We start from the raw sequence: 10,761 nt of genomic DNA on the forward strand, positions 1-10,761 counted from the left end.
TTCTGCACCCCCCCCCCCGTGTCTCACCCTCTCCCCCCCCTCTCTTCTAGCCTGCGGGGTGAACTGCCACAAGGCCTGCCGAGGCCGCCTGGCCGTCGAGTGCCGGAAGAGGACGAAGAGCATCAGCCACGAGACGCCGCCGGCCCTGCAGGCCCGATCCTACAGCTTCCCCCCGCCCGCCAACGGCCCGCTCGGCCTGCAGAACACAGGTGGGCGTGTCTTATCGACGGCATCTGATTGGATGAAGTGATGAGGTGTTCTACTGCAGGGACAACAAGATGGATGAATTAGCATCGGCAACATATTTTCATTGGCTTTGGGTATTTTTTATTTGATTGATTTATTGATTTATTCCCTCCTCCGTTTCCATCAGTGATTGCTGAAGAGGATATCGAGTCCCTGGAGGAAGGCGTGTTTGATGTCCACCTATAACCAGGTGAGAGGTCACTCCGATCCTCACACGCTTTACTGCATTACAACTTTCATTGTTAACAGGGGAGACATTTACATATTTCTTAAGGGTACTTTTTGCCCCACTGACTGAAATCCAGGAGCATTTAAAATAAATTGGGGCACTTTTTGAAACTTGTGTGAAATAATATTTAACCTTTAAAAAAAAATTATAAATATACTTATTGAGGCTTACAGTATATGAATAATTGTCATAAAAATGGCAATAATAAGACTATTAGGCAATAATAAGACTATTAGGCAGTAGGCTACAGATTCAACGTGTTTTCTTATATTATTTTAACAGAAAACATAAATCAGACAACCATATTCAATGTTATTCTTATTTCTTTGAGGTCATTTGTTGTTATGACATTTTTTAAACAACTATTAACAATTATAACTTATTTCTTAGTTTTTTTTATAATTCAAAATTATATTTGTTGATTTATTTTGTGTTGTCCCTACCTACTAGAAAGCAGTACAGATAGGCAATGCACACTAATAACCTTGCATCATAGACTGCATATCATATGAGGTCCGAGAGCAACTCGTCTTCTCCGATTGCTCAATCTGAATATGTATTTTACAGGCCTGCAGATTGTAAAACTAATTAGCATTTTACATTCAGAAAAATGTATCGCACATAACCATGAAAATAAAAAAAACCTGCAACAAAAATTGTAATTTATTTTCATATTTGTTAATCAGGCCGCTGCATAGATGCACAAATGATCAACTGAAGACATAAAACGGCCCCGAAAAAACCATAAAGATCAGTTAGTTTGTGACAAATCTTTTTTACGGATGTGTGTCAACTGAAATAATAAAGGTCTAAAAACTATATATTTAAACACAGGCATGTATGATAATCACAGCTAGCTTAAGGCCCAATGTTATTCCTGTTGATGTTAATTGGGGGCATATTTCTAAACTGACACACAGTGTGTGTTGGGCCCTGGTGACACTGCCCTCACACTCTTATCACACACTGATGCACCTTCGCGTCGACTCTTTCAGCACTAAATCCTGCCGAGTCGTAAAAGTCTCAATTCTTGAACCGAGCTCGATTCTTACGAGCAGACGAAGTGACTCTCTCTCTCTCCTTCCGAATCCCTTCCAACGGTTGTGTGAGAGAAGCGGCTCGTCGGATGGGAGCCAGACCCAGAGTGTGCTGCAGTCTGTCACTTTTACAGCCCCTCCTCCTCTCAGCGCTCACACCTGAGCACACTGAGGACGCCTCGGTGCTGCCACCCGGTGGACACACGCCGCAACTGCCCACTCCAGGAGAACGTGACCGCCGATGGGGAATGGAATGTCTTTGTATGATTTTCTGTTTTTTTTAAATTCTGTCTTTTGGCCAAAAGTGTTACTGTATAACAAACTATATGTTAAAAAAATAAATAAAAAAAAAATCCACAAAATTGTATTTTCTGGAGTTTAAATATAATTTGAGTGCAATTTGCTGCAAATTGTAACATCTCTCTACTTTATTTCCTTCGTCTTTAGAACATATGTATAAAAGAGGTGCTGTTATGTTATGTCTGAGAAGCGCTCCTTTATGTCGATCATCAGCTTGTTTTGAAATGCATTTCAATAATAGGACCAATTTTGATGTCGGATGAAACAAATATTGTTGATGTGTGGTGCCCGTCTAAAGCATGATGACAAAAACAACCCCTCTTTTTATCCAACAAAGGAAGCAGCTGAAATGAATGTGTGGACAGCTATAATCATGATGGGCTTTGAACAATACTATATATATATATATAAAAAAAAATCTGTCATGTTTACCTGAATATCAGTAGCGGTCCTATAGTTATTCCCGTGGTGATGTCTTTGGGTATCCACGATGTCTCGTACCAGTGCACTGATAGACGAGCCGTCCTCCTGCAGTACGGTGAATGGAGCGCTCACGGTGGAAGCTGCTGTCACATGAAGACCTCGACTTCCCCCAAATAAAGACGGCATGGCAGCTCGCCACGACTCATCCATCAGTTGTGAAAGTAAGAATAACACGATCAAAAGAACAACAATGAAACCTTTTCATTTGACAGCGGTGTATAAATCTTATTCTGTTTTATGAATGCCGGTCGTATTTGAGCTCTTTCTATCCTGCATGCTTCGCCTCTCGTGGCTCTATTCTCCGGCCAGACTGGAGTCGTCTTATTCTATTATTAATTTTGTACGTAGCATGCCAAGTCTTTTTCTTTTCTTTTTCCGGAAACAAAATGAAAGTGTTGAGATTCCAGACAGAAGAGCTGCGTGGCGCCTGTGGAGAGATGAATTCAGATGTCGAGTGCCATATTGTTATTAAGTGCTGGTTTAGTCATTGAATGAGACTCCTCAAGACGCCGGTATTTCATTTAGCTGAATGTTTTGGGTTCTGTGTCGCCGCCTGACGGAAAGATGTTTGTTGTCATTCTGTGAATGAATCTTTCAGACTGATGTCATGCTCCTCGTTGTATTAAATGCCGTCCGTGCGTCACTCCCTTTATGTCGTCTTGTCTCTGAAATATGACGCTTGTGCTCTAAAGGATGAAAAGTTGTGTTCCCCATGGATTTCTCATTCACAGAGGATCATTAGAGCTTTGTTGTTGTTGTTGTTGTTGTTGTGTTTTTTATTCAGTCAATCATTGCAATACAATATTCTATATAATATACAAAATAGAAAGACTGAAAAGGTATAGGTAGAAGAAAATGCTTATATATTCCTATCCGAAATTATTATAATCAAATAAATCAGAAAATGTATATAAAATAAAGAAAAATTATAAAGAAAATGATATATTTTATATATATATATTTACATACATCTTCCATGTACATACGTTTCAATCACACTTATAACACTCAAAAATTGTTTTATAACCCAGAATGAGTTGACCATTCTTACATCCATGTCAACGTTGTTCCATAGTTTGACTCCTACAATAGAAATTCATCTTCTTTTAATCCATTTTTTTTAGCTCTTTGTTCAGTAAACTTACAAACATCTCTCAAATCATATTTACACTCATGTATTGAAAACAAACGTTGAGGAGCTTTCAGAAGCTGTTTTAATCTTTGAATACAGTTATTTATTTGCATTTCTGTGAAGTAAGTAAGTAAAGTTTATTTATATTTTGCACTTAAAGTGTCACAAAGTGCAGTTCAGTAGTCAATTAAAACAGTTTGGCAATAACAGGCCAAAACATTTAAACATATAGACAGTTAAAAGTACAAAAAACTGTACAAGATGGTGCAATAAAAAACACAATAAAACAAATAGGAAAAATAAAAAAGCAGGCTATAGAATATTAAATTTAACCAAATGCCAAGGGTGGAGTTTAAATCTAATGAATCTGGTAATCCGAGGTGAAAGATGCACAATTAATGTTTCATCTAGAAGAAATTATGTGTTTGAACTATTCTCTGAGTTGGAAAAACTTGGCAAATATTATATGATTAAAGCCTTTATAAAAACTCAACCACTGCATTGAAGGCACAATTCTAAATCCTTTCAGTCTAATAAAACATTCCTCCTCTCTGAGGCGGTGTGTGAGATGATTTAGGTGGCACTTAAACTGCAATATTTCTTAACGGCGGAACGTTTTCCACACATTTAATAGAAAATAGCCCATTGGAATACTACGGGAACGGTAGCCCGCGGCTTATTGATGCAACTACGTTTTAATCAATTCGTAGCTCCACCCCAATTTTCCAAACGGACGAGTCTCGCAGCAATCGTGACACAACTCCACCTCCAAAACACACGGGGCCAGATGTTGAAATCGATTCTACAAGCGCCACCGCACACTCTGCCGCCATCCTTCACGCAAATATGATCCAGTGTCCTCTGAATGTCTGTTATGAACATTAATAACCAGCCCCCCCCCCCCCCCCCCCCCCAAAAGAGCCGCTGCAGTAGGTGCCACATCTCGTATACCATCATGAAGTCAGTCTGGGCCTCTGAGTGCCCGGCTGTTTGTTCCCTTCGATGGGAGGCCATCGATCCGGTGGGTCCAGCTGTCGGAGAACTGCAGGTCTGTGTGTGAAGTGTTATTCATTTGTCGCTGCTCACCTGCTAGTCGTGAACAGTGTCATGTTGGGGGTATCGCCTCATCTCATTGGCCTACATGTGCAAACGTATGCTGATGCGTGTGAGAGGTGATGTGTTCATAATGTGGCTTATCGACCTCGGTCACACACACACACACACACAGAAATGAAGGCGCCATCTGTAACCCGAAAATGGTTCCTTAGATTGATGCCATAGAAGAACCATTAAAAAATGGTTCTTTAAAGCACCATATCTGGTTCCACAAAGACCCTTTAAAACCAGGGTTCTTTAACGAACTATGTCCTTAAATAGTTCTTCAAATAACCTATAATGGTGTCTCAAAGAACCTTAAAGCATGGTTCCTTAAAGCACCATATCTGGTTCCACAAAGACCCTTTAAAACCAGGGTTCTTTAACGAACTATGTCCTTAAATAGTTCTTCAAATAACCTATAATGGTGTCTCAAAGAACCTTAAAGCATGGTTCCTTAAAGCACCATATCTGGTTCCACAAAGACCCTTTAAAACCAGGGTTCTTTAACGAACCATGTCCTTAAATAGTTCTTCAAATAACCTATAAAGATGTCTCAAAGAACCTTAAAAAATGGTTCTTGAAGGCACCATTTCTGGTTCCACAAAGAACCATTCAAACCAGGGTTCTTTAAATAACCATTACCCTTAAATAGTTCTTCAAAAAACCTATAATGGTGTCTAAAACAAAAGAATGGTTCTTCAGTAGGTGATGGTTCTTCGTAGAACCACAAAGCCTTTTAAAGAACCATTTAAGAACCATTATTTTTCCGTGCGCACCTGTATGCATTCAGTGGTAACCGCGGGATTTACGCAACTGTTACTCAACCCGAGTTCTTGGTAAACGGACGAGGAGGCCCCGCCCACCAGAGGAAGGAGAAGGCCAAGCAGACTCCGCTCAGACGGACTCAAGCAGCGAAGTCGAGATTTCCAGATGTGTGTCTTTGCCTCCATGGCGGTCGATACGGGGAAACACAAAGAAGTGGGACTCGCGTCGTAAACCTGACACTCCAACATAATATCCTCTCAGAAATATCACGCTCTCCACGGCCACTTTTCCTCCAAAGCCGGTGCGATGGCGCCTCAGAGTGTGTTGAGCGTCTCCTTTAGGCCCAGGGATTGATCCCTCGGTGATTGATCTATCAGTGATTGATCCCTCCCACTCAGCCATACAGAACCCTCCTAGCAGCACTGATGTAGCTTACCACCACCGGGATGTGTGTGTATGTCTACTGGACTCTGGACTCTGTAAGTGACTTCCGGTATTTAGAGAATTCAACTCAATTCAATTCAGTTTATTTGTATAGCCCAATTTCACAAATTACAAATTTGTCTCGGAGTGCTTTACAATCTGTACACATAGACATCCCTGTCCCAAAACCTCACATCGGACCAGGAAAAACTCCCAAATAACCCTTCAGGGGGAAAAAAAGGGAAGAAACCTTCAGGAGAGAACAGAGGAGGATCCCTCTCCTAGGATGGACAGATGCAATAGATGTCATGTGTACAGAAGGACAGATTTAGAGTTTAAACACATTCAATGAATGTGACAGAGTGTATGAATAGTTCATAGTAGGCATATTCCACGATGGAGACCTCCACGATCCATCAGGCAGATGGCGGTGGGGAGGAGGAGTGGGCGGAGTCTCAACAGTGGGCGGAGTCTCAACAGGACAGTGGCGTAGTCAGGAGCAGGAATTCCACGACCCAGACGATCCATCAGGCAGATAGGATCTATGCCGTCTCATAGGGTCCGATGACCCCATGAGACGTGAAGTCAAAAGGACTCCGGAGAGAAAGCAGAGTTAGTAACGTGTGATTGAGAGATGAAAATTCATCCTTAAGGAGAGATAAAAGAGGAGATAGGTGCTCAGTGCATCCTAAAACGTCCCCCGGCAGCTATAAGCCTATAGCAGCATATCAAGGGGCTGGACCAGGTGAACCTGATTCAGCCCTAACTATAAGCTCTGTCAAAGAGGAAGGTCTTAAGTCTACTCTTAAACGAGGTGACTGTGTCTGCCTCCCGGACTGAAATTGGAAGCTGGTTCCATAAAAGAGGAGCTTGATAACTAAAGGCTCTGGCTCCCATTCTACTTTTTAAGACTCTAGGAACTACAAGTAGTCCCGCATTTAGTGAGCGTAGCTCTCTAGTGAGAAGCGCTATATAAAATTGAAGGTTATTATTATTATTATTATTATAGATCTCCTCTTGTAAGCCTAATGAAGGGATTATTGATTTAATGTCCGGTCATCAGAAACTGGGCCCTCCGCCAAGTCCTGTTTATGATCTGACCGTCTGCTCATCTTTTTCTTAACCCCCGCCATGTGACACCTGCATCTGCTCCCCCCCCCCCGCCCCCTCATGGTGCACTTGACTGCAAGCATCTGGAGCCGTTAACCTCGCACCAACGTGGGGGTCATGGCCGACGTCTACCACTCGGTGGCAATGTCGAGCTGTCGAGCGGAGGAGGAAGGATCTAGGGTGGGAACACGCTGCCGAGTGATGTGGCAGAACACCCCCCCCCCCCCCTGTCAGGGTTTATGGTGAATCACAATGCAGCATCACGATGCAGATAACGGCACCACGTTGTCTCTGTCGTTTATGTATGTTACGTCTCATAAAGTCAATCCCCTGCATAGATGCACGAGCGGAGGCGCACTGTGAATCACATGAAATGCTGCTCCGCGGTTGTTGTTGTCGTTGTTGTTGTTGTTTTAGCTGACGGTTCCATCTCCTTCGCCCACTCACACACAGGCAAACCGAGGAGGAGGAGGAGGAGGAGGAGGAGGAGGAGGAGGACCGCTGCAGCCGCAACAGTTTTGCTCGCGGATTCTCAGTCATGTTGTGATTGTTTTGTTTTGTTTTTTACACCTCCGATTCAAGGAGGAACATTTTTAATGTCGTAAACAAAAGTTGACGGCAAAGTGAAAACAAGTCGGAATTGGCCCCGAGTGAAAAGCGCTCCGTCCACGCTTGAGAAGCAGCGCGACGAGGCGGCCGCGGCCCTGATTGCGTGAAGCTCGGCGCCGACTGAAGCACTCGGCGACACCGCAGGGGGTTGGACTCCTCATTACGGTTCAATCAGTTCTGATGAATATTGCTTCAGGAACATGTAACTTATGCAAAAAAGCCAGTGGAACGTGGACCTGCTGCCTCTCCTGTGAGACGCTAATAAGGTTGTTTTATTAAGCATTTCAATCATCAGACCGTGTGGTTTCAGAACAATAATATTAATAATAAAAAAATCACTTCCTGATATGAAGAGAAGAGGAGACGGTGTGTTTTTATGAATTTATTTAAACCTTTTTTCAACCAGGTGAATCTCACTGAGATTAAAAATCTCTTTTTTCGAGGGTGACCGGGACTAGACAGGAATAAGAAACAAACACAAAAAAACAAGTTAAAAAATACTAAAAGTTAAGAGACAAGTGACATTTTTGGGAACCTGCCTCCATTTCTTTAATTTTTATTTATAAAAGCAGTAAGAGGTATCAATTCTTTGAGTTTTCTTGTGTTATACTTACACTAAACACCTTGTAACATCAGCCTCTGGTGGCTTGAGAAGACAACATACTCGAAGCACTTAGTGAAGTCAAACCCAGAAACCATGCTGCCATCAATGCAACTAATACACATTCACCTACCTGAAGATATTCAGAGTGAGGCGCTTCTCTCCGATCTGGAGGAGTCTCATTTTGCCATCGCTGAAACCGAATCAAGTCCATCTGGGAGGGATTTGACACAAAATCAATGGCCGCGCATCTGCAGGCAGGACGGCTCACACATTTAACCGCAGAAGCAAAAGCAGGTTTGGAAACGGAGGGAGGCGAGTGAAGCTCGGCACGTTGCCGATTGCATCTCGTGACCCTCACACTTATCTTCGTCTGCACGGCTGGGTCGCCGCCGCCAAGAGGTTCCCTGCAAATTAAAATAGATCCATAGGAGCGTCTGCCGGTGCTTACTTCACAGTCATTTTGCCTTTTGTTCCCTCAATTTATTTGAAGATTTAAACCAGAGCTTCGGTGCACACGACGCTCCTTCTTTGAGGTATTCATGAAAGCGGAGGTGTGGTAGACTGTAAAGGTATGCATGCATAAATGAACGCTATACAGAGCTCTCGCTCTCTAAATGCGGGCTATCATCTCGCTGAAAGCTAAGTTATATATTTCAACACTTCAGATAGTCGGCTTTCAGTCCATAACGCCTCGTTAATCATGTGTTTTTTTAGCGTTACGTCCTTTATTCATTCATTTGTTTGTTTGATGTTGCTTACATGTGTGGGTTTTCGGTGCTTGGTACCTTTTGGCCTTTTACAAATCTTTTGAACACATTAATACAGAAAAAGACCCTCACAGAGCTTTGAAGAATACATTATGTAATGATATATGTATATATAAAATGTAGATGAATAATGCTGAATTTCCTCGAATATCCCTGTGGTAGACTCATTAGGGATAAAACTCTGCACTGATTTTTCAATTCCAGATTTAACCCTCCTGTTACCTTTATATTTACTGACATATTTTACCCTTGGGGTCAATTTGACCCTAGCAATTAAAACCTCCAGAAAATTATTAGAATTAATATTGTTTTCCAAGTTTAAGTGTGAGGTACTTTATGTTTGTTTGTTGACTACCTAAATAGCCCTTTAAATATATAAAAAAGTTGATATTTCTTATATGTTTGACACAGTGAAAAACAGCCTGGGGTCAAATTGACCCGAAAGAACACCGACATTCAACATTGAATGGGGTCAAATTGACCCTAAGGTAACAGGAGGGTTAAAGCTGAGGTTGGCAACTATGGTAAAGAAAAATGGTAGAATTGACCTGCACTTGTGCAACGCTTTACTCGTCTTCCTACCCCTCAAAGCGCTCTAACACTACATGACATCATTCACACCTGTTGAAGGAGCCCAGTCTAATACCACTGAGGTGTTTTTCCCTCGGATTGAGCTGACGCGCTCTTGTTCAACCTCCACCTTCGCGTTCACTTCACTCGCAGACATGATCCCCGGACACGTTCAATGTTGTATGAATATCGAGTTTATTCTGCCAACATAGAGGTGGAAACAGCGAACACTCGTATACCCCAGAGCGCGTTCGCCAGATCTAGCTCAAAGTATTGGACTGGCCACTTTTAACATGTCTCATTCACAAGAGAGAAAAGACTTTCATAAATAAAGTAAACAATGAGCTCCTCACAGTGCTCACAGATGTCCCGCTAGCATGTTGTCAAATGCGTCTAGCCAGTAGACGGGCAGGTAGGCCATAGATACCCGACAGCCTTCCAGACAGATACCTTTTTTCTTTTCGCACAAACTATCTGGCGGCAGCCAGAAGGTCATTTTTGTAACTGGTAGCCAAACCGAAAAAAAAACTTGCTGCTCATGAAGGAAGCGAGGCCCTTAAACTGAAAAAGAGATGGAGGTCTCCAGGAACCACGAGGCGAGAAAGACTGCAGTCTATATGACCCTGAAAGCAATAACTTAAATGTTGATACGTTTGCCTGGGCGCCATGGAAATATATATATATTTTTGGTAAACTGTCAGATGTGTCTGATCTTGACTGACTGAGGGTGAAGGAAGGAACACGTGAAAGAACACCAGACCGAGGAGACGGTGTTGGGCGGTGCTGGTTTTATGTATTTTTGAGGTTGCTGTCTCAGAAATTGCCTTTCGGCCACGAGTGTGACAGCCTGAGAATGTGGCATCAAGAGGTTTAAATGAGCGTCCTAGACAAGGAGTTGGAATATAACTGCAGCACGTTGGTTCAGGCAAATGATTGGACACCTCTCTTTGTCAGTATGGTCGGGCACGTCCAATTGGGAGGAGACTTGGGGCCAACTCAGAAAACACTCAAATGATCACAAAGACAGATAAAACCACTACAGTGAGACTCTAGAGTACGATGAGACCAACACAATGGCAAAGAGATGCAAAGCAGCTGCAAAGAGACACAGAGCAACTAAGAGACTCAAAATGACTACACACAAAAACAAAGCAACTGCAAAGAGACTCAAAGTGACTACAAATAAACACAAAGCAAGTACACGTGACTTAAAATGACTACAAAGAGACATAAAGCAACTTCAAAGTGACTTAAAATGACTACAAATACACACAAATCAACTTCAAAGAAATTAAAATGACAACAAATAAACACAAATAAACTTCAATGTGACTTAAAATGACTACAAATAAACACAAATCAACTTCAAAGAGATTAAAATGACAACA

General features: G+C 42.2%; 1 protein-coding gene across 2 annotated transcripts in view; it reads left to right on the top strand.

The window, feature by feature from the left end:
• The window catches only part of LOC130212035 (RAS guanyl-releasing protein 2-like), a 38,252-nt gene extending 35,307 nt beyond the window's left edge, over positions 1-2,945 (top strand). Inside the window, exons 15-17 of one of the 2 annotated variants that reach the window (XM_056443127.1) lie at positions 51-209; positions 374-436; positions 1,591-2,945. In XM_056443127.1, the coding sequence (XP_056299102.1) occupies positions 51-209; positions 374-432 (218 nt within the window). In that variant the 3' untranslated portion in view covers positions 433-436; positions 1,591-2,945. Of the gene's footprint in view, positions 1-50; positions 210-373; positions 437-1,560 lie in introns of both variants that reach the window. The other variant, XM_056443128.1, reaches the window with a different exon arrangement.
• The last annotated feature ends 7,816 nt before the right edge of the window (positions 2,946-10,761 follow it).

This window comes from Pseudoliparis swirei, chromosome 21, assembly GCF_029220125.1.
Source record: "Pseudoliparis swirei isolate HS2019 ecotype Mariana Trench chromosome 21, NWPU_hadal_v1, whole genome shotgun sequence".
NCBI lineage: Eukaryota > Metazoa > Chordata > Actinopteri > Perciformes > Liparidae > Pseudoliparis > Pseudoliparis swirei.